Here is a 25,363-nt window from a genome sequence, read left to right on the forward strand (position 1 = left end):
AATTGATCTCTCTAGGAAGAACCCCATACATTGCTATGTGATCACCTTTCATTTAGGACAGATACCTCTGCCTGGCTTTGGTTGTGCTACATAATTTGTCCCGGGATAGGAAAATCAGGGCGGAGCCATTGAGAACATCCAGCTGGTAAATTGGGTGATTTCCATCCTTGGCTTTTAAATTGAAGAACCTAACTGTCCTCTAACCAATCCAAAAAATAATCTGTGCTGATAGACACTGTGTAGCCTTTAGTGTGCCTAGAGGACTACACTGGAGAGAAACTGGGAATGACCTCAGCCTCCTTCTCCAAGGCTCACCTTAAAACTGCAGAAGAAAGAACAAGGAACCGAAATTAGACCAAATTATTACAAACTAACAAAGTCTGGTCTGATTCTAATGTATTTTCAGTGAAAAATTTACTGTTTTCCTCTGAAAATTAGATGGGCATGGTGGTGTGTACCTTTTATACTAGCCCATAGAAGGCAAAGGGTTTGCTGGGTTCCAGGACAGTCATGGATATAGAGAGACTGTCTCCAGCACAGAACCCACTTGTATTACGAACCTGGAAATGGGTGTAGAGTGTGTGCCTAGTGTGTGCGAGGCCCTGCATTCCAGCTCTAGGACCCAAGCAGAGAGACAGCAAAACAAACAACACTTATGTTTTCTGTTTTAGCTAATTATAAGTATGATAGGAAACAATCCAGAAATTTTCTTTTAAGATTTAGATCTGGGTGTGATTGGTACTTCCTTTAATCCCAGGACATAAGAAAAAGAGGCAAGTGGGGATCTCTGACTTTTGAGGCCAGTCTGGTCTACAGAATGAGGTCTAGGCCAGCCAAGGTTACACAGTGAGACCCTGTCTCAAAAAGAAAGAAACTACCCCAAAACACCAACAAAAACTTGTTAAAAAATTAAATATTAAAAACCCATGTTCATCTTAATTATATATATTTTTGTTAGAGATTCATGAAGGTAAAAGATGCATCTCATGATTGTACAGTGTGGGAGAAAAGTGGAATGGCATGGGAATTCCCTGCAACAGAGGGTAGGGGCTGCTGAGCCAAGAGACATGCGCCTTCTGTGGGAGGCGGTGGAGCTCACGGTTCACTCCTGTGACTACAAGGTTAACAAGTTTAAATACAAATAGTTTTCATAGTTTCTCAGATCAGCCTGAGTCTACTTTTACAGGGATCAGGGATATATTGATTATGGTGGTGATGGTGATGATTACAGGAGTTTTTTTTTTTGTTTGTTTTTTTTGTTTTTATTAACTTGAGTATTTCTTATATACATTTCGAGTGTTATTCCCTTTCCCGGTTTCCGGGCAAACATCCCCCTCCCCCCTCCCCTTCCTTGTGGGTGTTCCCCTCCCAACCCTCCCCCCATTGCCGCCCTCCCCCCAACAGTCTAGTTCACTGGGGGTTCAGTCTTAGCAGGACCCAGGGCTTCCCCTTCCACTGGTGCTCTTACTAGGATATTCATTGCTACCTATGAGGTCAGAGTCCAGGGTCAGTCCATGTATAGTCTTTAGGTAGTGACTTAGTCCCTGGAAGCTCTGGTTGCCTGGCATTGTTGTACATATGGGGTCTTGAGCCCCTTCAAGCTCTTCCAGTTCTTTCTCTGATTCCTTCAACGGGGGTCCTATTCTCAGTTCAGTGGTTTGCTGCTGGCATTCGCCTCTGTATTTGCTGTATTCGGCTGTGTCTCTCAGGAGCGATCTACATCCGGCTCCTGTCAGTCTGCACTTCTTTGCTTCATCCATCTACTTACAGGAGTTTTTGATGTTAGCATTGGTTTACCATTACTTGTTAATGCTGAATTTGTTCTAAAGATTGCTCATGTTCTGGCCTGTGCATATTTCTTGCTTTGGAAGTTGTAAATCCTTAACAGTTGTTTTTCTTGTAGCAAATGAAGGTCCTCAGTCCCCATTCCACCACATCCTGCCCAAGTGCAAGCTGGCTAGGGACCTCAAAGAAGCTTATGACAGGTAAGGCCCCTAGGGCTGTGCTGTTGAACCTCCTCTTTCTGGCCAGCTTCCCTCAGACAGTGCTGCATGGGCTCTGTGTGCGTGTGTGCTGGAGCTCTGCTGAGACAGGGACAAGAAAGGTTAAGGATGGGACACTTGTGTGGCCACTTTTCAGGGAACCACTTTGGTGTCCGTTTTCCTAATGGCAGCCCCTTCGTTGAGTGCTTTACTTCGCAGAGACGGTTACCTCCTGACCCTTTACAACAGAAGCTCCGCCCACAACTGTCCGTGACACAGACAGTGCTTTCCAGCCATTCAGGCAGCAGCACTTATTGAGCCTAACCTAGAGCCACGTTCTTTACCATCTGCATCGAGGTGGCTGTCACCATTGCCTCTTCTCACTCTAGGAAATCCAAGTTCAGTGGGCAGAGTTGGAGGTGACTGTGACAGGCTCTGCTCTGGGAGAGCTGGAGTTTGAGACACTGACCATCTGAGGTCAGCAAGTATTGGGAACACAATGGAAACCTCATATGGATTTGATTACATTGGTGGCTGAATACTCTATTAAATACATACAAAATACTTAAGCCTTTGTGTGTGCGTGTGTATGTGTGTGTGTGTATGATAGACTCTCACTGAGTGAGAGTGGCTTGATCTAGGTGTGTGATACTTGCTTTCTCTCTTTTATTTTTTAGACAGGGTTCTGTTTTATAGCCCTGGCTGGCCTGGAACTAATTCACTTATGGAGACAAAGCTTGGCTTCATAGCATCTAATAAACAAAGTAAAAAGGAAACCAGTGACTTTAGGTTTCTAAAATGAAAAAGGACGTAGTGGGAAAAATGTAAAACCTTACAAAGCTTTGTCATCTGCCAGGCACAGCTCAGGGCTTGAGGCCTCACAGTGCCACCTAGTGGACCAATTCAGAGGAACACAGAATTTGAGCTTTTGGTGAGAAAGGCATTCAAGATCTTTCTAGCCAGAAACCCTGTTTGTTAGTGCCTAAGGGTATGGTCTCATTTCTCCAGGTGAACTCCTACAGCAGCCAGCAGCCCTGGGTCCTGGAACCTGTCCTGGGAGGCTGAGAGCCACACTTGTATGGCAGGATGTGGCAGTTGTGACCTTCTCTGCTCCCACCCCTGCCTGATATTGTACACCTCTATGATTGCCCAGTAGCCCTCTTGGCCTGATTCATTCTCAGCCTCACCCCACAAGCCTGTGATTGGCCTCTAGGTCCTCTTCCCTCAGCAATAAAAAGGTGTAGCTGAGTATACATTGGGTGGGTAGCATCAACTATTACATCTGCCTTCTGACGTAGCTCTTTGCCAGATCCCTGAGAAAGGTGTTCTCAAAGAAAACCTAAAAGACAGGAGGTTGTGGGCTTAATTGGCATTGAGCTTTAAGAGCATCCGTTCAATAGAATTGTTCTGGACTTACTATTTTAACCAAAGCCAAAGTTCTGGTATAGCTCTAGATGGCAACCCTATTCCCTGAGTGTCTGTGACTATAGAGTGGAAGTAGGAATCCCTTAGGAGGTTACCTGGTTGTCCAAGTACCTGGGTCTCCTTCTGGAACTAACTCCATGGTCCCATGTCTCCCCAAGGTCGCATCCCTTCGGTCAGGGATGTCCCTTCACTTTCTATAACACAACCCTCTGCACAGCTCATCCACAGTTAAAGAGATATGGAGTGGCAGGAGGAGTGATGATATAAATTGCTTGTGGTGTGAAGAAGTGTTCTGTTGAGTGATTCTTTGAATTAACAGGGACCGTGGTTGGGTCTGGGAGCTCAGGTGGTGGGAATGCTGTCTGAGGCCTGGCCGGGTAAGTAGTGCTGACTGCATTGTTAATCGCACAAGAGCAAGAGCAAGAGAAGCCTGTAGATGTTCCGAGAGCTAGTCTGTATTTCATTAAAAAATGTACATACATGTAAAGTTTTGTTTGAGGTTTCAAGGTAGGATTTTTGAAGCCTCTTGCTTCGTGCTGTATCCTATCACATGTAGTAGGAAGCTTGGATGCTGTGTGGGGCAGGGCACACAGGATACATGACAGAGTCTCAGAGTAGAGGCTTAGCTGAGGTGAGGTCAGAAGTGACCTCTTGGTTATTAGCTAAAGGCAGGCCAAGGAGTGTGGGAGTGCGATAGCTTGCACACGGTACATCTTGGGTGCAGAAGATAGGACTGCGGTGCCCTGCACAGTCATGGTGTGTAGATGCAGGACCCTGGCAGGAACATTTATCTCCTGTTGCAGAAGGGCTGGACTCTAATGCTGGATGCAGGCTGGATAAGCTCGGGGGACAGCATCTTTCTGCTAAATATTGAATTTTCAAACTAAATATTGAACTCCTGCGAACAGGAACACAAGCTCAGCAGGGAACTTTCTGGATACAGACCCTGGGTCTCATCTTGAAATGCAGATCACAGAAGCAGGGGCAGCCCTGTTCTTCCCTTCTCTCAACAGACTTTAGTGTGTTTCCTGGTTTACAGTTTTGCTGTGAAGGATTCACCTGACTATCTCTAGAGCTAGAGGCTAGAAGTTGGGCAGGCATGTTTCTAACACTCCTTGTCCTCCCAATGTACTCTAGAGGTTTGTCCAGATGTGCATCTGGTACTCAGGGGACTCCTAATGGCAGGGTTTAGTGTCTCCACACCACAGAGCTTGGTTCGTTTGTAAGGAGACTCTAGCTCAGTACAAAATATTCAGAGGGAAGGACACAGGCTGGGGATCTGAGTCAGCTGGCCCGAGGTCGAGACACACCTGAATTATGAATTTGAGTGTGTTATAAAGGCCTTACTTAATGTGCCCCTCATGCCCACAGCTAGCATTTAACCCTGGCCTGCACTGCCACACCAGTCTCTATGTACCTTCCTTATAACTCTAGTTTATAAACTGCCCCATCCAGAGTAAGAATCTTCTAAGTAAAAGGCTGCAGTTTGTCTCCTCTCTTGCTGTGTCCCAGGTGCCTGAAACACTACTTAGAGCTGCACCTAGCACATGGTTGTCCCCACATCACTGGGGTCCTTGGTGGACAGGATCAACCATGTTTGAAATGACAAGAGACTCGGTATGTAGTTCTGATCCCATGTTGTTCCAGTAGCCACCCTGTACTGCCCTAAATAAGAGAGCTCAAAAACAGGACCTTCTATTTCTTCCCTTGTGACCACAAGTCAATTGGAGGAGCCTGGCTAGTGTTTGCATGGGCGTGACCACAGCGCAGCAGTGTGACCCTTTCCCACCTCTGTGAATGCTGAGAGGCTTTCCTGACGCAGTGTTTCTCAGGGTTGGTTGTGAGCTTTGCTTTCCATCCCGAAGAGTGGTGCAGCTCTGGAAACTACACACACACATAGTTGGTTCGGGTCCGTTCCTAGAAAGGCCAATCGGGGTCTTTGACCCACATCTTGACACTCATTAAACCCTGCTCTTAACAGACTTTAAAGTTTGGTTACTCCAAAGTTTGGTTACCCCGTGAACCTCCTTGGTGAACCACCATTGTCCACTAGGCTCAGCCACAGCCTGTGGTGCCCTCCGTACACCCACCCCTAGGAGGTTGAGGCCCTGGGAGAAGCAGGAGCAGATGTTTTGGAGCCATGAGGTAGTTTGCATTAATCAGTGGATGCTGCAGAGATCCTGGGGAGTGAGGGTCACAGATATGTTCTTCTCCCGCTTCCTTTCCCCTCCGCTTATTCTCTGCTTGAAGGAGAAAAAAAACTTGTTTTTGCATTTGAATCTGTTGGCTAGAGTTCCTGGCAACCCTCTGGGGACAATTCAGAAGCTTAGAGCTCTTGTCTATTGCTGGAGGCCCCAGGAAGAGACTGTAATAGTCCTTGGCAGCTATTGTGCTACATGCTGAGAATCTCAGCATTTGGGAGGTAGAGGCAGGAGAATCACAAGTTTGAGGCCAGCTTGTAGTACACAACAAAATTCTGTCTGTCTGTCTGTCTGTCTGTCTGTTTGTTTGTTTGTTTGTTTATTTATTTAATGCATGTGAATACACTGTAGCTGTCTTCAGACACACCGATATCCGATCGGGAGGATATCCGATCCCATTACAGATGGTTGTGAGCCACCATGTGGTTGCTTGGAATTGAACTCAGGACCTTTGGGAAAACAGTCAGTGCTCTTAACCACTGAGCCATCTCTCCAGTCCCAAAATTCTGCCTAGAAAGAAAGAAAGAAAGAAAGGAAGGAAGGAAGGAAGGAAGGAAGGAAGGAAGGAAAGAAAGAAAGGAAGGAGGGAGGGAAGGAGGGAGGGAAAGAAAGGGAGGGAGGGGGAGAGAGAGAGAGAGAAAGAGAGAGAGCGAGCGAGAGAGAGAGAAAGAGAGAGAGCGAGCGAGAGAGAGAGAGCGAGCGAGTGAGCGCGAGCGGGGAGGGGCGTTGCAGCACACATCTTTACTCCCAGCTCTTGGACATCAGAGGCAGGCACATCTCTGTGAGTTTGAATCCAGCCTACATATTGAGAACTAATACATAGAGAGACCCTGTCTGGGAAAAAGAAACAGGGGTGGGAGAAAAGAGAAAACAAAAGTGTGTTTTCGGGAGCCTGGAACAAGGGCCTTGTTTCTCCCACAGTACCCAAACATTTGACCTTTGACCCAGGCAGGAAGAGCCCTTGCCACACCCCCTTTAACCACTAGCCTGCTCTATCCTTGGCCATTCCCATACTGGGAGCTGAGAATAGCAGAGTGGGTGGTGGTGGGAAAATACTTCTTGGCTGCTCTTCTGAGTGGAAACAAGACCAGGGAAGGTACTATAGAGATTGGTAGTTTAGAAGCCCAGGGGATGTGTCCTGTTTGAGAACAGAGTCATGGAGTTTTAAGTTGTCTTTGCTACACTGGATGAAGGAGGCTGCCTGCCTGGTTGGCTCTTCTGAACTTGACTGGGTTGGGGCAGATGACAGGAAATACCTTTCTCAGGCCTGAGCAGTTGCTTTTCTTTCCTTATGTCATGTGTATAATTTCATTTCAGAAGTTCACTAACATACTTTTTGCCCACTCAGCATATAGACCTGAACAAATTCTATTTAATAAGCACATGTTGTTGGCACTTAGCACCAGGATTGTGTGGCTGAGCCATGGGTGGGGCTCTTCCTTCACACAACCCTGCCCTCCTGGGTGTAGTTCTGTAGGGACAACCCACAGGGCCACCTGTCTACAGGATGGGTTTCTGGGAGGACAGCGTTCCTGCAGAATACTGCCTGACTCTGGGTTCTCCCCCTTTCCACTCATGAGTGTTTCGTGTGCCAGTGCAAACCTTGCATATACCTGGTGTGGTTGGTTAGGACAGTATTAGGTAGCAAGCAGGTAGAATCCTGTGGTCATGGATACAGCGTGCAGGGTGAGGGGCCAGAATGAAGGTGGGGCCAGGATCCCTCACTGAGAGTGTACATATGAGATTGGAGTTATAAGAAAGACAAGAGACAGCTGGGAAGAGAGGCCATGGCAAACCTAAGTGCCAGATCCTGAGAATGCTGGACTTGAATGATGGGGAAGGAAGTGAGGGCAGGACAGGAAGTGTGTGCAGCACACACAGGGCTCTCTGTGTTGGAAATCCATGGATGACACTGCCCAGGGAGAAGCTGTAAGGAAAGAGGAGAAGGGCACCCCCTCAGGTGCTGGTTGTCTGGGCAGCTCTGGCCTGGTTTTGCTGAAGAGGTCTGGATTTGCAGGCAGAGCACATAGGATTTGTTGATGATTTGAGATGCTGTATGCTGCCATGCCTGAGCACATTGAACTGTAAGTATGTGTCAATCACTGAGAATGTGGAGGAAAAGGTTTGCTGTGGAGGAATATTTGGGCTTTGCTGGGTCGTCACTGCATGTCCTCTGATAACTGCACAGATTGTACCTGTGGTTCTCCACCACCAAAAAGGGAGGTGCTCTGCGCTTCCTACCATTAACATTCTGTAGGCTCTGACAGCCTCCCTCTTCTACCCGTCTCTTCTCCGTGGAGATAAGCCCGATTCTGCCCAGCTGCCCAGCTGTGCTGGGGTCTACATCAGGTGTTCAAGACAGGCCCTCTCAGAGAGAGGGTGTGCTGTGGGTGCCAGGTGTTTGCCACAGTGAATTTCCGGGAGATGGACGAAGCTTCTTTTAGTCCTGATGGGCTGAATGGATTATACATTATTCTAAGGCCAGACAGAGTTTGTTTGTGTCTATGTGTATATTCCTAACATTTTCTTAGGTATACTGAGATCTGAAAAGATATTCTTGTACCCCTGAGATCTCCACCTGCGTTTTCCTCTAGCCAACAGGGCAGCATATGAGGCCACCATCTGTGAATAGGGTGTTGTTCACTGGAAATAAGCAGATGCCCACCATAGTAACAATGTTCACTCTTCACAGCCTGTGCACATCTGGTGTAGTACGGCTTCACATTAACAGCTGGCTAGAAGTGAGCTTCTGTCTTCCCCACAAGATCCACTATGCAGCTTCAAGTCTGATCCCTCCTGAGGCTATTGAACGGAGCCTGAAAGCCATCCGGTGAGAGATACCCCATCCTGCCTCCCCTCAGCTGCTGTCTGAGACCTTACTAGTTGCTTTGTTCTAGAAATTCCCCTTTGTTCTTCCTGGTGTAGAAATTGCCATGTAGAGCTTTGACGTTAATAAGACCACATGATTTCCCATCTAATTCTGCCCAGAAATGACCCATTCTAGGTTTTTCCTAGGTCTTTCTGGCATTGACTAAGTAAGTAGAACCTGCCAAGGGCCTTGCCCAGGCCTGCAGGGCAGCTTGGGTCTAACCTAGAACTTGAGAAGATTGCCATCATTTCATTAGAAATCATGGGAGCCAATTACTTTCTTGGATTAGCTGGTTCCCTGTAAGGAAAACTAAGCACAGGACTGGGACTATAACCTAGTGGTGCAGTGCTCTCTAGGCCTGGCTCTGTTCTCAGCACTATAAAGAAGGAAAAAAAATAGAAGAAATCTGGGCACATTCCTCAGTACTGGAAATGCCAGAAGGCAGATTACTTAGTCCAGTCCTCCTACAGTCCCATATCTATGCTCCACATCAAATGGCTGAGCATATTTCTGTAGTTCTACTCATAGTTGATGGATATTTTGTTTTTCCTGTGTTTAGAAAGACATCACCCCCACCTCTTTTTTTTTTTTTTTTTTTTTTTTTTTTTGTGGTACTAATGAATAAACCTAGGGTTTTGCACATGCTAGGGCAAGCACTTTATCACTACATGCATGCAGTAGACATGAGACAGAGACTTTCTGTCTTCCTAGCTGACCTGGAACTTACTATGTATACTAGGCTAGCCTTGAATTCACAGAGATTCATCTGTCTTTGCCACTCAGGTGTTGGAATTGAAGATCTGTACCAGCCACCATGCATAAGTATGAGTGGCAGACACAGGCAGGTCCCAAAGGCTTGGTGACTTCAGTGAGAGGTCCTAGCTCAAAAAGTAAGGTGGGGAGCTAGGCATGATGGCACACCCCCCCCTTTTTTTTTAAAGATTTATTTATTTTGAGTACACTGTAGCTGTCTTCAGATACCCCAGAAGAGGGCATCAAATCCCATAACAGATGGTTGTGAGCCACCATGTAGTTGCTGGGAATTGAACTCAGGACCTCTGGAAAAGCAGTCAGTGCTCTTAACCACTGAGCCTATGCAGCTTGAAGTCTGATCCCTCCTGAGGCTATTGAACGGAGCCTGAAAGCCATCCGGTGAGAGATTCCCCATCCTGCCTCCCCTCAGCTGCTGTCTGAGACCTTACTAGTTGCTTTGTTCTGGAAATTCTCTGAGCCATCTCTCCAGCCCTGATGGTACATCGCCCTTAATCCCAGCACTTGGGAAGCAGAGGCAGGAGGATCTCTGAGTTCAAGGCCAGCCTGGTCCTAAGTTCCAGGAGCCAGGGCTATACAGAGAAACCCTGTCTCAAATAAGATTGAGGATTGATAAGCTGGTCAGCAGGTAAAGACACTCACTGCCAGGCTTGACGTGACCTGAGTTCAGTTCCTGAAACCTACATGGGAGAAGAAGGGAACTTCATGCGTGCGCCTCACGTAAATAAATAAGTGTGGAAAAAGGCAAGTGATAAAGACATCTGATGCCGACCTCTGGGCTGCATACTTACATGCATAGGCTCATGCACTGCCCCCCCCCCCCACATACATATCTCAGTCTCTCTGTCTCTGACACACATACCCATGTGCGCGCATGCGCGTGCAAGAGAGAGAGAGAGAGAGAGAGAGAGAGAGAGAGAGAGAGAGGAAGAGGAAGAGGGAGAGAGAGAGAGAGAGAGAGAGCTGGGAGAATCCCAGAGGGGAGAGACGACAGCATTACTGCTGCAGTGGTCCTTGGCTTTCTATCTGATTTCCCCTCAACCTCTCCTGCCCAGTGCCTATGGACTTTAGCTGTGCCCTGGTATTTCAGGGCCCCATAGCTCTTTATGTCTCGCTGACATGTGCCTCTGTCCTTCAGCCCCTACCATGCTTTGCTACTGCTCAGTGACGAGAAGTCTCTATTGAGTGAGCTTCCCATTGACTGCTCCCCGGCTCTGGTGCGGGTGATCAAGACCACGTCTGCTGTGAAGAACCTACAGCAGCTAGCCCAGGATGCTGATCTGGCCTTGCTGCAGGTAGGGCCCTGGGCGCTTGGAGGAGTGGGAAGAACATTAAGGGAGGTAGCCTGTGGGGATCAGGAAAGACTGCCTGCTGTGCTGAGTCCCCAGGGCCCTTGTCTAGCACACAGTAGATGCTCTATGTCCTGCCACGGTTCACGGTAGGAGGCTTGGGGTTCTCGTATCTGGTCACACTTAGTTTAGAGCCACAGGACTGACTTCTTTCTCTGTTAAGCAGAGGTGGGGCAAGCCTTGGGAGAAAGGAGAGAAGTGTTTCCTGCAAAGGCCTGGAGAACAGCTTGGGGAGTAGTATAGTCCACACAGTGAATCTACCAGCTTAGGACAGTCTCACACTGCTCTATGAGCAAGCCTGTGGGAAGCGAGAGCTAGGACTTGAGTGGGTAACTTACCCTACCGTGTAGCTTCTATTTTTTGTACATTTTCCTACCTTTTATCCTTTTTCTAAAAAAAAATATGTATTTATTTTATGTATGTGAGTACACTGTTACCGTATTCTGAAACACCAGAAGAGGGCATTGAATCTCCATTACAAATGGTTGTGAGCCACCATGTGGTTGCTGGGAATTGAACTCAGGACCTCTGGAAGAGCAGTCAGTGCTCTTAACCGCTGAGCCATCTCTCCAGCCCCTTTGTTTTGTTTTTAATAAAGTACATATCTTTAATGATGATATGCAGAGATGGAGCCTTATTCTGGCGGTCAGCTAAGTCTGATCAAATGTTCAAGAAAACCCTATAGAACCGAGGATTTGCTTCCCTCTGCCTCTGATGCCTGTGGGACTGTGTCTAAACGAGTTACGCTCCACACACATCTCTTTTCTTCTGTTCCTTCTTCCCTTTTTTCCAAACCAGCCTAGACTCACCAACATCCCCTCATTCCCGTGGAGAAGGAAATGTGGCAGAGCTGCAGAGACAGCCCCAAGCAAGTGTTTGTGGTTGCCCTCTGGGCTCAGAAAGAAGGCCCCTTAGTTGAAGTGTGGAGGAGGAAAAGCACAGAAGAAACTGTTTTTCTGGGGCTGGAGTGTTGTCTGAGTCACCTCTGCCAGGGCTGTAGGTGCAGGACCAAGGGAATAAATGCCAACATCCTCATCTGGTGGTGCTGTGCACCCTGTGGCCACCAGAGGGTAGCAGAGGCCTAACCGGGCCCTCAGTTTGGGCAAAGTCCAGCCTTCTCTCTGTGGGATGAAGTGGCCATGGCTCTGAGGCAGGCCCCCTTGGGTCCCTCCGGCTAGGCCTCCTGCCTCTATGTGGGGTTAGCATTGCTGAGAGTGTTTGCTTTGTGGGCCTATTGGATTGCTTTTTCCAAAGCCCTTTCTATTCTCAGGATAAGTTGGTCCTTCTCTCTATCTCTGACTCTTCATAGGCTCTGTGAGAGCACTTAGCATATCCTGCCTTTGTATTTCAACTTGGCATCTCAAGCTGGACAAGATTCAGCAAGGATCTCATTCTGCTTCCCTCTAGCATCTACGCAGAACTTTGAATGTATTCACTGTCTCTGAACACCCACAGAGAGGGGCGGTGCTGCTGTCCTAAGGAGTCTGGGCTATGTGGATGATGGCTATTTTCACTTCCTCCTCCATGTTTGAAAAGACTTTACTAAGAGGCTGTTTGATGGAGTCTATGCTAGGCCTGTGCCTGACTTCACTGTCACAGTCTTCTGATAAACCTTTGATGTCTCTTCCATTTCCTTGTCTTGGTCTTGTCTGGGATTGGGGAGGAGGGTGTTTCCTTCCGAACTAACTCCCTGCTGAACCTGATATAAATCAGAGTTTACTGCTGGTGTGTCCTGTGAGGTCTAGCCCCAGCCATTCTCTGTAACTCACCGCACCATTTTCTGCCACTGCTGTTTCCTGTAGATGAACCTTTAGGGAACATCTGTCTCAAATATGACTGTCACACATGCTCTAAGGTCACTCAGATGGGCCTTGTGACACACTTTTGTAACCCAAGCCCTCAGGAGGCTGAGGGAGAAGGACTGTTTGAGACAGGGTTTCTCTGCAGCCCTGGCTGTCCTGGAACTCGTTCTGTAGAACAGGTTGGCCTCGAACTCACAGAGATCTCTGCTTGCCTTCTGAGTGCTGGGATTACAGGCCCTCCAAGTTTTTATTGTTTTGAGATAGGATATCTCTGTATAGACTTGACTGTTTTCAAACTTAGAATCTTTCTGCCTCAGCCTCCTGACTTCTTGGGTGTGTCAGCATCCTCAGGCCTCCTCAGGCATTACTGTGTGTGCACACATTGTTTTGGGCAATATTAGAGACTGAACCCAGGGCTTCAACATGAGGAAGGGTATAGCATTGGGAAGGCTGAGAACTGCTGGCTTAGAGGTTAAGAGCACTTAGTGTTCTGGTAGAAGATCCAAGTTTGGTTCTTAGCACCCATGTTGGGCAGGTTGCATCTCCAGTGCCTCTGACAGCCTCTTCTGGCTTCTGTGGGTACATTAGCATGAACACACGTACACCGCATGCATGCACGCACGCACGCATGCAATATTTTTAAGATGGGGGTTGAAAGAGAGTTGACTGCAGAGGAGAAGGAGGTGATGTGCATTCAAGAGTAGAGATTGGCTTTGATGAGGCTTCAAACCAAGGAAGAGGCAAGGGCAGATTCTTTGTTGGAACAACCCAGGGGAGCATAGATGTGCTGGCACCTTGGTTCCACTTCTGTCATGCTTATTTTGGATTTTTAGTTCCAAGAGTGGCATTTTGGCTTCTTTTTTTTTTTTTTTTTTTTTTGGTTCTTTTTTTTGGAGCTGGGGACCGAACCCAGGGCCTTGCGTTTCCTAGGTAAGCGCTCTACCACTGAGCTAAATCCCCAGCCCCACATTTTGGCTTCTTAATGGAGAATGTTTTAGGGGTGAAGGGGGGATGAGATTGGAAGTCACTGTCCGCAGATACAGAGAAAGTGGGTGTGTCTTTGCCTGAGAGCTCAAGTCTGAAATGTGGGATAAGAGCAAAGAGGGCAACAGTGAGCTGGCTGTTTCCTCCATGTTTGAGCTGGTTGTTGGCTGATGCTGACAACTGCCCTTAGCAGTGTAACAGACACTGTCAAGGCAGAACTCACCTGAAAGCATCAAGTGCCATTGCTTGAGGCTTCACACACCTTATGAGGGCTGTGGTGCTGTTTTCAGGTCTGGCTGCCCCCATAAAGTTGGTGTGTACTGAGGCTACCCTAGAAAGGATTTCTGGTATCTTTGTGTATTTCCTGGTATCTGAGAGCTTAGGAGAGCAGAATGGAGGATGGTCTCTGGGGAAAGCAGAGTGCATAGGGACCTGTGCATATGCAGGGGTGGATAGGATTAGACTCTGTTTATTACTTTGGAAAACGGGGCTGGGTGTCTGGTGGACCTGAGAATGCTGTGCTTCTGCCCATGCTCCAAGCACTCCAGTGTCCGTGGTCATGTGCCTGCTGCCTAGCAAAACAGTGGTATCAAGCAGCACAGGGACTCCGAATACAGGAACAGTGATGATGGTTCCACTGACTTGGGCTGGGGTGCTACAATGCTGCTTCAAGTTGGAAGAGTTGCAGAGGGTATTTTCTTCAGACAGGAAGGCCATGGCCTCCAAGTTTAGTCCTTCCATCTCCCTTGGTCTGCAGGTCTTCCAGCTTGCAGCTCACCTGGTGTACTGGGGCAAGGCCGTCATCATCTATCCACTGTGTGAGAACAACGTCTATGTCCTGTCTCCCAATGCCAGTGTGTGTCTGTAAGTACCACTGGCTGCTAAAATCTGGAGTCTGGAGCTAGAAAACGCCCAGCAGGACCCTTTAATGGCGCCCCCAGTGGCCCTAGAGGCTTTGAAGCCACGAGGCCAGATCCCACTATATTCGTGATGCTGCCAATAGCGTGCTCAGGTGCAGATCACAGTCTGGTTTGGTGTCACCCATGGTAAGGCCATCTCTTCCTGGCTGAAGTCAGGGGTTTGTGGTTCCTGCCATATCTTGAGGGACAATGAGTATAATTCTGCCATCTGAAGGCCTGCTGGGTCACCATACTTTATTCTGATGTCATTATGCTCACCGAGATAATTGCAGTGAGCATGGGAAATGCACTGACCATGGCTGTCTGCCCCAGGTACTCTCCACTAGCTGAGCAGTTCTCCCGCCAGTTCCCGTCTCATGACCTGCCATCTGTCCTGGCCAAGTTTTCCTTGCCCGTTTCTTTATCGGAGTTCAGGAGCCCCCTGGCCCCCCCTGCACAGGAGGTGAGTCAATAGAGCCCCTATGTGGCTTCCTGTCTGGTGGCCCCTGATTCCAAGGCTCTTAGCACTGTTGATCGTTTGCCATGGTTGGTGGGATTTACTGGCAAGCACTGCAGGCTTCCTGTGCCCATGGAGCCCACCATGGGCATTCTTAGGTCTAGTATGGGTTTAAGTTTGCCAGAGGGTATTAGCTTTTCCTGGGCTGACAGGATTGCCTTGTGCTGCCTTGGGCAGGGCTTCTCACAGACGGAGGTGCAGACAGCAGACAGCAGACAGCCTTGTTCTCTTGTTCTCATCAAGCCTGGGCCCTGCTTTCCGAGGCACTTCAGGTCGTGTGTCCCTTCCTCTGGGGGCTTAGGAGCCATGGGTTCTTTGTGTGGAATCCCATGTCGCTGGGCTAGAGTCCTTTTCCTAAGTAGGCCCTCAGTGTCAGGCTAGGGTTGAGTCTTGGATGGTGGGCCTGAGTCAGGACAGAGGCTGGCAGTTAGAGGCTGGTTGTGGTGGGGATGCTTCTCAAGGTGTAGGGGATAAATTTGCAGTGGGCTGTAGGGGTCAGTCACTTTTCCCTGCCCCATGCTCGAGAGATGGTCAGATGGTGACTTGGAGTCAGAGAAGCTTTGCCCCTTCCCCTGTTCAGTGCTTTAAGCTCTAGGTGGGAAGCTAGGGAAAGAACACAGGTGTTGGAGACAAGCTGGGTGATCTCCATGGTTTATCTTCAAAAGCAAAGTATTTGTTTTAATAGCTGCCAGATACACTGGGCAAAATCAGTCCTTAAAGTCAAACACTTCCCTTCTCAGATTGTGAATGGGAATAAGATCCTGAGTGTTTAGCTCATTTACATGCTGAGTGTGCCAGAGTTCTAAAGCTGTCTTTCACAGGGCCCTTGGTTTCCAGGAACAGAGCCAGGAGGATGAAAGATGCACTTTGCATCTGCACCTCCCTCTCTCCCCCAGGCAGCTCTCTGGGGGAGGGTCTGGCAAAGCTCCCATCCCAGCAGAAACTTCCCAGTTGTCAGGATAACGGCTGATCTTCCAGGCCATGTCTGAGCAGCTGCTTCAGGCCTTGTCAGAGGCCTGGGATGGAGCTGTTTGGTTTGCCACATCCCAGAGACATGCTGTCCAGTGTTATGAAGCTTTTGTGTTTTATTTTTTACATTTTGTTACAATAGCTTCAGTTCTTTAGAATTCTATTTGGTTTTGACCATGGTGGGTGTGTATCTTCCTCCCCAGTAACCCAGCTCCCTACCATGAGTGACCTGGGCAGTAGCTCTTCTGGGCCTCCCAAAGGTCAGAGCACTGGTACTGTGTGTACACACCTTGCTGCTTGGTGTCTGTGCCTGAGAGATATTTTTCCATCAGTGTTGGGTACTACCTGGCACTAGGTTCCACTGCTGTGGCCGTGCTCACAAGGAAGAGCCATTGGCTTCACATAGGAACTGTGGGTCCTCTTCCTGCTTCCTTTTAGAATCACCTGTGTTCTTGAAGCAGATTTTGAGGTAGAGCCAAGGACTCATGACAGTTTCCTCTCTGAACTTTGTGTGGGCTTGCCTAGCAGTGGACTGTCTGATGGCAGCAGGTCTTAGTGGGCTGGAGGTGAGGGTGGGAGGCAGGAACAGGTCTGGCTCTAGGGTAAGTTGGCTAGGGAGGGAAGCCAGGTGCATGATGGGAGCTAGTGCATGTGTGGTCTGGGAGTTCTTCTGGCCCCACTGTGTTCCCTGGGGTATGCTGACCTTGCAGAGCTACCCGCAGTTGAGGGTCCTTTTTTCCTAATAGGAGGCCTTCCTATTTCGGTACTGGGGCTGCTGTGGACCACAGTTCTCTTAATCCCCAGGGACAGGAGCCTGTTCCTCCAGGCTTGGGTCAGGGGCCCAGCCCACCCGCTGTCTTGCTCTGCTCACCCACAGACCCAGCTCATCCAGATGGTGGTGTGGATGCTGCAGCGCCGGCTGCTCATCCAGCTGCATACCTATGTTTGCCTAATGGCATCACCCAGTGAGGAGGAGCCCCGACCTCGAGAGGATGACGTCCCCTTCACAGCCCGAGTTGGTGGCCGCAGCCTCAGCACACCCAATGCTCTAAGCTTTGGCTCCCCAAGTAGGATCCCCTTCCAGGACATCTGTCTGGTAATGGGGGCTGGGAGACTCTGGTGGTGACATCCAGGAAGTCTGGGCATTGTTGGAATAAGAGGTGTTTTTACACGTCTGTACTCACCTGCCTGTTCCCGTGGAGACCTCGTCCTCCTGTCCCCTGTACTGCCAGGGTCCATATATCTCTACCTGTCTAGTGCTTTAGCCTCCATGTTGGCTGAGGTGGGACAAGACACCCATTCCTGCCAGGGGTGTGGTGCGTGTACAGCTTTCATTCTGGGTCCTTGAAGCTACTTCTGTAGGGTGGCTCCTTGTACTCCAGCTTAGCCACACATTAGGCACTTAGGTGGTGGGATGGCAGTGAGTTCTTGCATGAAGGCAGACTGTACAGTTGGAGGCGAGTGTGGCGGTGGTCTCAGGGTCTGGATGCCCTCCGGAGTCTGGGGTGCCTTTGGTGCCTCCGCCTTGGTACACTGGAATCCAGCTGGCCTTTCCAATCCACAGCCAGCAGTGACGACATGACCCTCACCAGCCCCAGTATGGACAACTCCAGTGCAGAGCTGCTCCCCAGTGGGGACTCACCACTGAACAAACGGATGACAGAGAACCTGCTGGCCAGCCTCTCAGAGCATGAGCGGGCTGCTATCCTCAATGTGCCCGCAGCCCAAAACCCTGAGGACCTCCGTATGTTTGCCAGGTAGGGAGCAGCTGACTGCGTGGGACGTGGAGGACTGTTAATGGGAGTGAGTGCTGGTCGCCTTGCACAGCCCAGTGAAGTGGTGGCTCCGGGGTCCGTGTGTGCACAGCAGGAGCTGTTGTCCAGGCTCTGCAGGAGTATGTCCTGATTGTTGGCCCTGTATCAGAGCCATGTCCATCCTGCCTTAGGTGATGGAAGGGCATGGTGTTATAGGAGAGGTCAGGTTGTCATTCTGTTTGAAGAAACACACTGCAGACTATTGGAGTACCATTTGCAACTCTTAAGTGCTGATCCAGGCCTTTCTGTACCCAGGCCTTCTTTGTGCAGGACCCAGCTGCAGAAGCTCTCGGGAGCAGACTGCCCCATGCCATGGGGAGCAGAAGGAAGCCCTGAGCTCTCCTCCCTTCAGCAGGGTGCATGCTCAAGTGGCTCTGAGTCTGCACGGCAGGCGGCTTCCTGGCTCTCTTTAGGCCTACCACCACCTGCCTCGGGGGACTGGTGGACATCGGGTGCAGGATGCTTGGATCTCATCCCACAGCTCTGTACAGGCCTGCAGGCGGCTTAGACTGACCCACCAATGGCTGTCCTCAGTAGCACTGGCCTTGGGCTAGGCTCACACTGTCCTGTCTCCTCCAGGCTCCTTCACTACTTCCGTGGCCGCCACCATCTGGAGGAGATCATGTACAATGAGAACACACGGCGTTCCCAGCTGCTCATGCTCTTTGACAAATTCCGCAGCGTGCTGGTGGTGACCACCCATGAGGACCCCGTTATTGCTGTCTTCCAGGCACTGCTCACATGAGCCCAGGTGGCATGCTGAGTGTGTGGATGGAAACAACCTCCCCTCTGCTGCAGAGTTCCTGACTGGCCTTAGGGGGATAGGCAACCCTAGCCTGGCAGAACTGCTCCCTGTGTCGGTCGTCAGTCTGGTCAGAAGCAGCTATGGGGCAACCATTGTTGGGCTTTGTCTTTTCCCTGAAATTCTAGCCCAGACCTCATATTTACTGTTAGCTAAGGATGACCTTGAACTCCTGATCTTACTGCCTGTCCTCCAAGTGCTATGACTACAGATGTGTGCCATCCATGTCACTTTTAAAAAATATATTTATTTATTTTTATTTATGGTTTTGTGTGTATGTGTGCCCTCAGAGGTCAGACAAAAGCAGGCCTTAGAGTTATGGAGGTTGTGAGCCACTGCATGTGGTGCTGGGAATAGAACAGGAGAGCAGGAAGCACTTGTAATCGTTGGTATCTCTCCAGCCTCCCTCTTCAATCTGGTCCTTACGGCAGCTTCATTGCTGCGCTGGGGAAGATCTTATAGGACGCGGCTTCAGAATCCAAGCCCTTTGTGCACATACAGCTGTGTCCTTCTCATCCCTTTCCCAGCATGCCCCTTGTGGAGCTACCCTGGAGAGGGTCTAAAACACTTGTTTAATCATTCTGCTCTTAGGTGTATATACTGCACACTGATGTTCTCCCTCTCTGTTGCTATATGTACTGGGTACCCCGGTTTCCCGACCGGGATAAAGAATTAACTACATGAACACGAATTCTGGCTGAGACTTGGACAGTTCTCTACAAACAAGTTATTTATTTTACTTTTGAACAATCAGAGCACGCTGTTTGCTGAGGCTGATACATCTGTTCAGCCACTCTATCTACCACACTGACCCATGGGCTGCCCTGGACATAGAAGCGCAAGGGCTTCTGTGTCCATTCCCCTGCATGGCCAATACCTATGCGGGCTGCCGCCACCACAGCTGGGCTGCTGGACTCCAGAGGGCCATGCTCCAGCCACACAGCCTCATCTTGGGCCAGGTCTCGCTGGTCAAAGCTCTTATCAATGGCTAGGGCCTGGCACAGTTTGGAGGGACCATTACAGAGCTCGCGGTCCTTGAGGGAACGGCCGACAGTGCTTTTCCGGAGGGAGTTTCGAAGCTGCCGCATGGTCTCTAGGCCCTCCAATGGCTCTAGTGCTCTTAGCAAGACACAAGCCCCAGCCCCTGTGAGACAGACAGAAAGCTTGGAAGTAAACCTCAGGTCTCCTGCCCATGCACACACCCAGTGTCACAGAGGTGCTGCTGTCTTTCTGACAGCACTGAATCAGACCCCTCTCCCTCCGCCTTCTCTATAGCATTGACTAGGCTGCTAAGCCTTCCCTGAGTACCTTGGGAAGCCTCCACCACGGAAGACTGACAGTCTCACCACTGTCCTCAGAGCCAGAACTATGATCAACCAGTGTGGGCAAGATTTGGGCATCAGCTTCCTCTTTCTGTAGCTTCCCTAGTCTTTTTTTTTTTTTTTTTTTAATGTGTCTCTGTGTATTCATACATGTATCTATGTGCTCTGAGAGGATCCCCAGGAGTTAGAGTTATGGGCAATTGTAAACTGCCTGATGCAGGATCTGGACTGGGACCCTCTGGAAGAGCTGTAAATGTCCTTAACCACTGGGCTATCTCTGTAGCCTGCTTCCCTGGTCTTCACTGTTAGTGGCTATGAGGGTGACAGAGGAAGCTCCAGAGAGCTAGCACCTCTAGGACAGAGGCATGTCACTCTGCTAGAACACAGCAAGTCTCAGACCCAATCCAGAATGATACAGGTCAGGAAGGCCTGGACAGTCAGTCCTTTGAATCCCCCACTAGGCAGTACCCCAAGGTCACTACCTGGGACGTCTCTCACTGCAGGGAGAAGCAGGTTACAGAGTGTCGGTAAGTACAGGACACATGGTCCCTACTCAGTCCCCCAGAGCCACCTTAGTACCCCCACTTCTCTTGGCTCTTCCTCATCCTCATGCAAACACTTTGACCCCCATGTCCTTGTGGAACTCTGCTACACATCTGCTTTAACTTGGCATCCTGAGCTCTGCTCTGTTTGGCCTTTCAATCCTCATTTTCTTCTCATACCCTCAGCACTCACACCTGGCCAGTGACATCCATGTCCTCAGCCTCTACTCAACATGGATGGCCCTGGCCAGGACCCTGTGCACTCTTGTGGGACTGCGCTCAACTTGGATGGGCCTGCTTGCCTCTGCCTTGTCCACCCTGTGCTCGGAACCTCTTCTCTCCCAGAGACTGTAGTACTAACCACGGTTAGTTAGCTCGTTCCCTTACATCAGCCACACAAGCAGGGTTGGTTCTGTCCAAGAAGGCTTCTGTGGTCTTTGTTTTTAAATAAAAACTGTTTTGTCTGTATGTATGTCTGTACTACTTGTATGCATGGGGCTGGGAAGAGAACCCAGGTCCTTTGCCAGAGCAGCTGATGCTGTTAACAACTGAATTAATCTTCAGCCCTGTCTTGTGATCTTTTGATGTCTAGTCATCCATAGTGTCGCTCAGAATTGGCACTGTGGTAGGTGCACAGCCAGTCCTGTGGTCCACTCACCTGCAGCTCCCAAGTCCCCTGTGGTAGACCCTCAGTCACCTGCTGTAGGTAACAACAGTTCCCTGTATCAAAGTACTTGTCCAACAAACCAAGAACATTGGTCACTTAGGGACAAACAGGGAAGGCTCAGCTCACAGGTACTGAGATATGCCATCCACACTCCTAGCCAGCAGTGGCTTTGGCAGGATGGTACTGGTTCTTGGTTCTTCTGGCTCAGACCACTGAGAAACACAAAGCCACATGCCTGTCAGGACAAAGCTGGACCCCAGAGGAGAGTTGGTTTCTCCCATGAGCACTGTACCAGCATCCTTCCACTAAAGCTGTTGGGCCAGGTCTATGTGCTTATCACAGGGTTTCTGGCAGCATCCCCGCCTTACCTGCTAGGTGCTAGTCAGGCACCATATTCAAATATGTCCCCACACGCTGCCTAATGTCCCCTATGGGGGCAGAAGTGCTCCTGGCCGAGAATAACTGAACTCGATCCCATAACAAGGTTTTCAGCAAAGTTCCTGTGTGCGCCCAGCTCACCCAAAGTCAGGCTCTTGCACTTCCCGACCTCCATCTGACTCCAAATCTAACTCCAGACTCCGGCCACAGACTGCTTTGCATTCAGGTTGGCCCATAGCCTCTATTGTGTGTAGCTCAGCTGCCTCAGCCAGCCTCGCCCACCCCTCAAGAACAGCCAACGCTCCTGAAATCCTAACTCTGCCCTGGCAATGGCACTTTCCTACTCAAATACCTATGTACCCAAGTCTTTCAGGGGGGTTGGCCAGCTGCTAGCCTGTCTGTTCCCTCAGGCCCAGGACTACTGACCTTGACTGGAGACATTCAAGCAGAAGTACATGCCATAGATGAGGTACACGTACAGAGTTCCAGGTTTCATGAACATGCCACGGTTACGGGGGGTCTGCCGGCCACCCCTTGAGTGGGCAGCTTCGTCTTCTGGCCCCAAGTATGCCTCAGTCTCTACAATGCGCCCACGGAGTTCTGTTCCATCAGCAAGTCGCCGGACAAGGACCTGTGGGCAGTGATTCTGCTCAGGTTGATGGGGGCCAACCCACCTGGACAGTCCCCTTAGACCTCTTTTAAACTCAAGGTATACCAGGCATCCAGGCCCAGATGGACCCAGCTACCTGGCTTCTCCATTCTGCCTCTTGGGCTTTTTGCTCAGAGCCTGAATGCTGATGTTAGGGTCACCAGCCCCTCCTGACCAACTCTAGTTCTTATTCACTAAGGGTTCTAAGCACACCTCAGGATTCACTTGGAGTCACAGTGCAGGTTGACTTCCAAGTCCCCTCAGTGGTGGTCTCTACCTCTCCACATCTTCCAGAGTTCCCTTAATGTTCATTGGGCCCAAGGGTGTCCCTACTGTGATTTTGTGGCCTGCTTGTGAAGCTAGGCTGCTAAGGCAGCCACAGAGGATCCACGAGCTCAGATTGTGCCCACCAGTGCTGAGGCCTTAGTGAGAAGTAGCCAGCAGGTCCTGCTCATGCAGTGCCAGCTCGGACTGTAATCCTAGGAATGACCAACATTGATTCAGCCAGGGCTTGTAGAAGGATTTCAGCATCCAGCCACGTTAATTCCCTCACAGGTTTGAGGGATTATTTGGTCAGAAGGCACCTTCTTCTTAGCCCAAGTAGAACCACGGTGCCAGTTGGTAACAGCAGGGTAGAGGAAAAGAGGGGGCCAGTGTTTGTCAAGGAAGCCTGAAAATTCTTTCAGGAACCCAGAACACTGAAGACAGGAATGTTTTAGGAAGAGATAAAGGCCAGGGAGTGTTCCTTCACAAACTCTACCCACGTGCTCCCATGTCTCCAAGGGCCACACTGGGAACCCCACACGAGCTTCTTGAGGAACCTCCTGGGGCTTTTCTGATGGAGGGTCTGGGAAAAACGACATGCTCCTCAGTCCAGAGTAGCTGCTGTCCTGGCAGCCCACTGCAACGAACCTTTTACTGGGCTTAGGACCCACACCTGGGTTTTCCTTGACCGAAGGGATACACAGGCGAAAATACCCCTTTCTCTCCTGGACATCATCTTGTCTACCAATGCAGGTTCCAGTGGGCATGTGTGGGAGCCAGCTGATATGCCAGGAAGCTGAGTAGAGGCAGGCAGATGTGTGATGGTGGTGACGGTGTTGTTGGGCCATCCTTGAGCCCTTGACCTGAGATAATTCTGCACCATGGTTTATATCGTAGCTGTTGATTATTACGGTGCTGTTAGAAGGAACACAGATCCCTGCAGCTTAAAACATCCTGAGAACAGAATCCCATCCCTGCTCTGATAGGTCAGGGTCTGTTCCTGGAACTCGAAGCCCCAGTTCTAGTAGAGAAACTGGCTGTTCGTAGCCATGATGCCATAAAAGGAAGCTTGCTAAAGGAAAAGGTAGGCCAGGGAACCATTAGAACCAGAGGGTCTAGCTCTAGCACCAAGGAGTAGTGGGTTCTAGATGAACCCCGTCAGCTCCACGACGTGCACTTCAGAAGGAGACAGGCTGTACGGTAAGCTGCCCCAGGCTGGGCCTGGAGTAGTCCCCACTTCCACTGTAAGCATGGCTGGGCGTGTGCTGAGCCTTGGGTACTGAGCCATGCAGTGAGGAGGCCAGCTCTTTCAAGTGATTCAGACGCTGGCAGCCTAATGGTATCCCTGGCCCCAGTCATCAGGGAACAGGGTAGGCAAGAATGGTCTCTCACAGATGCTGGGGCCAATACCCATCAATGGCCCGTGCAGACACCCTGTCTTAAGGTTACTTCAGAACAGTCCCTATTTCCCTGGTGGATAAGCGTCAGAACATACCTCTTGTTATTGCCCAAGCAGGACAGTTGCCAGGGGCCCTGCTGACTCCACCAAGGGACACCACTAACAATATTCTTATTCTTTGCAGTGATCCCAGACAACAGTCAGACTATGGGGCCCATATGGACAAGGAAGCTACCTATGTATGCACAAGGGAGGCCGAGTCAGGGATGAGAGACCGAGTAGTAACAAGAAAAGAGCTTCTGGAACTTGCTCCTGTATTACGTTACCTGTCCCAGAAATGCACGGGCTAGGGTGACTGCGGGCTGGTCAAAATACTCCGGTCCTAGCCGGGCAGGGCGGTCCTCTGGGCTCGAGAAGTAGATACTTCGCAGGAGGCCAGGGGTCGAAGAGAGTCTCTCCTTAGGGGTCTGCTGCTGCTCTGACTGTGCCAGTTGCTGCTTTTTTTGCCCGATCTTTCGTGAAAGCTGTTATGGTTAAAAACAAAAGAAGTGTCTGCTTGCCTGCCTGTTCCTTTATCTGTAAAGTAAGGTGTCTATTTAAGCCATTCTGAGGCATAAACAGAACCCTACAGCTAATACAGCCTCAGAGGGCCTTGGGACTTGGTGTAGGTAATATGGGCTGTTAGTGGTGACAGGATGGGTGGGCATTCTCTGCCCATACCTGCTGCACATAGGGGAAACATAGGTAAGGGGCATTAGGAGAAGGTGGGTGCCTGACTCCAATACAAACGAGCTGGTTTTTCTGATTCCTGCCAATCACACCATCTCCACAACTTGTTTCTGGAACCTGGTTCTTTATTCCTAATCCTGGCCAGAAATTAAAATACAGTCAGAACCTGGGCAGGGCCTATCGGAGTTTGTCCAGGCACTACTCAAAAGATAGGCCCCTCGGTATTGACAAGACCTGGCATACAAATGGGTGTGCATGGAGATGTCCGCCTGCCTGGTCACATTCTAAGTGTTCAGGCACCTGCTGTCCTCTGACTGCTTGGATATTAACTAGGAACTGGGACAAGAAATCTATGGGTCTATAGGACCAGCAGGTGCTACTCTACCAACAGCCCATAAACAAAGCAAGGAAATCTGACCACATCCTTCAACTATTGTGGTACAACAGGAGGGGATTAAAAGGACAACTGGGTAGTGAACCTGAGATCTGTCCTCAGTTCAAGATGGGCTGGCTGGTTAACGAATCATTACTTTAAAAAAAACAAAACAAAACAAAACAAAAAATCACTGCGCTGGCTTTGAACTCCTGATCCTCCTGCTTCTAGTCACTTCTCAAGTACAGGCGTGCGCCACCACGCCCGGGTAAGACCCATTATTTTTATCTGTTGTGCTGACGTCCAGGTTGGACTAAGGCTGCCAGGTGGCCGGGAATGGATGCTGACGTGACCGTCTCTGCAGCCCGACCCACTGTGCCAGCTCGCCGTGGGCTCAGACTTCGCGACGCTGCGCCCCCTCTCACCGGCGCTGGCATCTGGCCGACCTCACGAGATCCGGTCACTTGGGATCCTGCTCTGGCATTCCCTGGGCGGCGGGTTCGTCCAGGAAATGCAGGGTGCTCGGTGTCGGGGAGCACCACGGACACCGGTTTTAGGGATCCTCTGCCCAGGCGCGCAGTACCACCGCGGCCGCGCATCTAGCCGCCGCCAGCACAGCCCAGGCCACCGGAAGCGCAGTGAGGGCGGGGACTGAA

The 25,363-nt window shown here is 50.0% G+C and overlaps 2 protein-coding genes across 14 annotated transcripts in view; one reads left to right on the forward strand and one right to left on the reverse strand.

The window, feature by feature from the left end:
- The window catches only part of Nprl3 (NPR3-like, GATOR1 complex subunit), a 40,523-nt gene extending 21,880 nt beyond the window's left edge, over window positions 1-18,643 (forward strand). For 7 of the 12 annotated variants that reach the window (XM_006246011.4, XM_039086292.2, NM_001394235.1 and 4 more), the window contains 8 exons: window positions 1,904-1,985; window positions 8,301-8,438; window positions 10,387-10,543; window positions 14,141-14,247; window positions 14,616-14,745; window positions 16,646-16,835; window positions 17,333-17,525; window positions 18,162-18,643. In XM_006246011.4, coding sequence (XP_006246073.1) covers window positions 1,904-1,985; window positions 8,301-8,438; window positions 10,387-10,543; window positions 14,141-14,247; window positions 14,616-14,745; window positions 16,646-16,835; window positions 17,333-17,525; window positions 18,162-18,327 — 1,163 coding nt within the window. In that variant the 3' untranslated portion in view covers window positions 18,328-18,643. Of the gene's footprint in view, window positions 1-1,903; window positions 1,986-6,238; window positions 7,693-8,300; window positions 8,439-10,386; window positions 10,544-14,140; window positions 14,248-14,615; window positions 14,746-14,976; window positions 16,456-16,572; window positions 17,526-18,161 lie in introns of those variants that run through there. The other 5 variants (XM_039086294.2, XR_010055203.1, NR_172092.1 and 2 more) reach the window with 5 other exon arrangements.
- Window positions 18,644-19,078: 435 nt separating this feature from the next.
- Window positions 19,079-25,363, reverse strand: Mpg (N-methylpurine-DNA glycosylase). 2 transcript variants are annotated; one of them, NM_012601.2, is made up of 4 exons: window positions 25,133-25,306; window positions 23,932-24,129; window positions 21,720-21,924; window positions 19,079-19,528 (listed from the first exon to the last, which is right to left on the reverse strand). In NM_012601.2, the coding sequence occupies exons 1-4, from the start codon at window positions 25,304-25,306 to the stop codon at window positions 19,116-19,118; spliced, it is 990 nt and encodes a 329-aa protein (NP_036733.2). In that variant the 3' UTR covers window positions 19,079-19,115. The 2 variants fall into 2 exon arrangements, with proteins under 2 accessions (NP_036733.2, XP_038941119.1); XM_039085191.2 differs by lacking the exon at window positions 19,079-19,528 and adding an exon at window positions 20,706-21,127 and having other exon boundaries at window positions 25,133-25,363.

The sequence above is a fragment of the Rattus norvegicus genome, chromosome 10 (genome assembly GCF_036323735.1).
Source record: "Rattus norvegicus strain BN/NHsdMcwi chromosome 10, GRCr8, whole genome shotgun sequence".
Classification (NCBI taxonomy): Eukaryota; Metazoa; Chordata; class Mammalia; order Rodentia; family Muridae; genus Rattus; species Rattus norvegicus.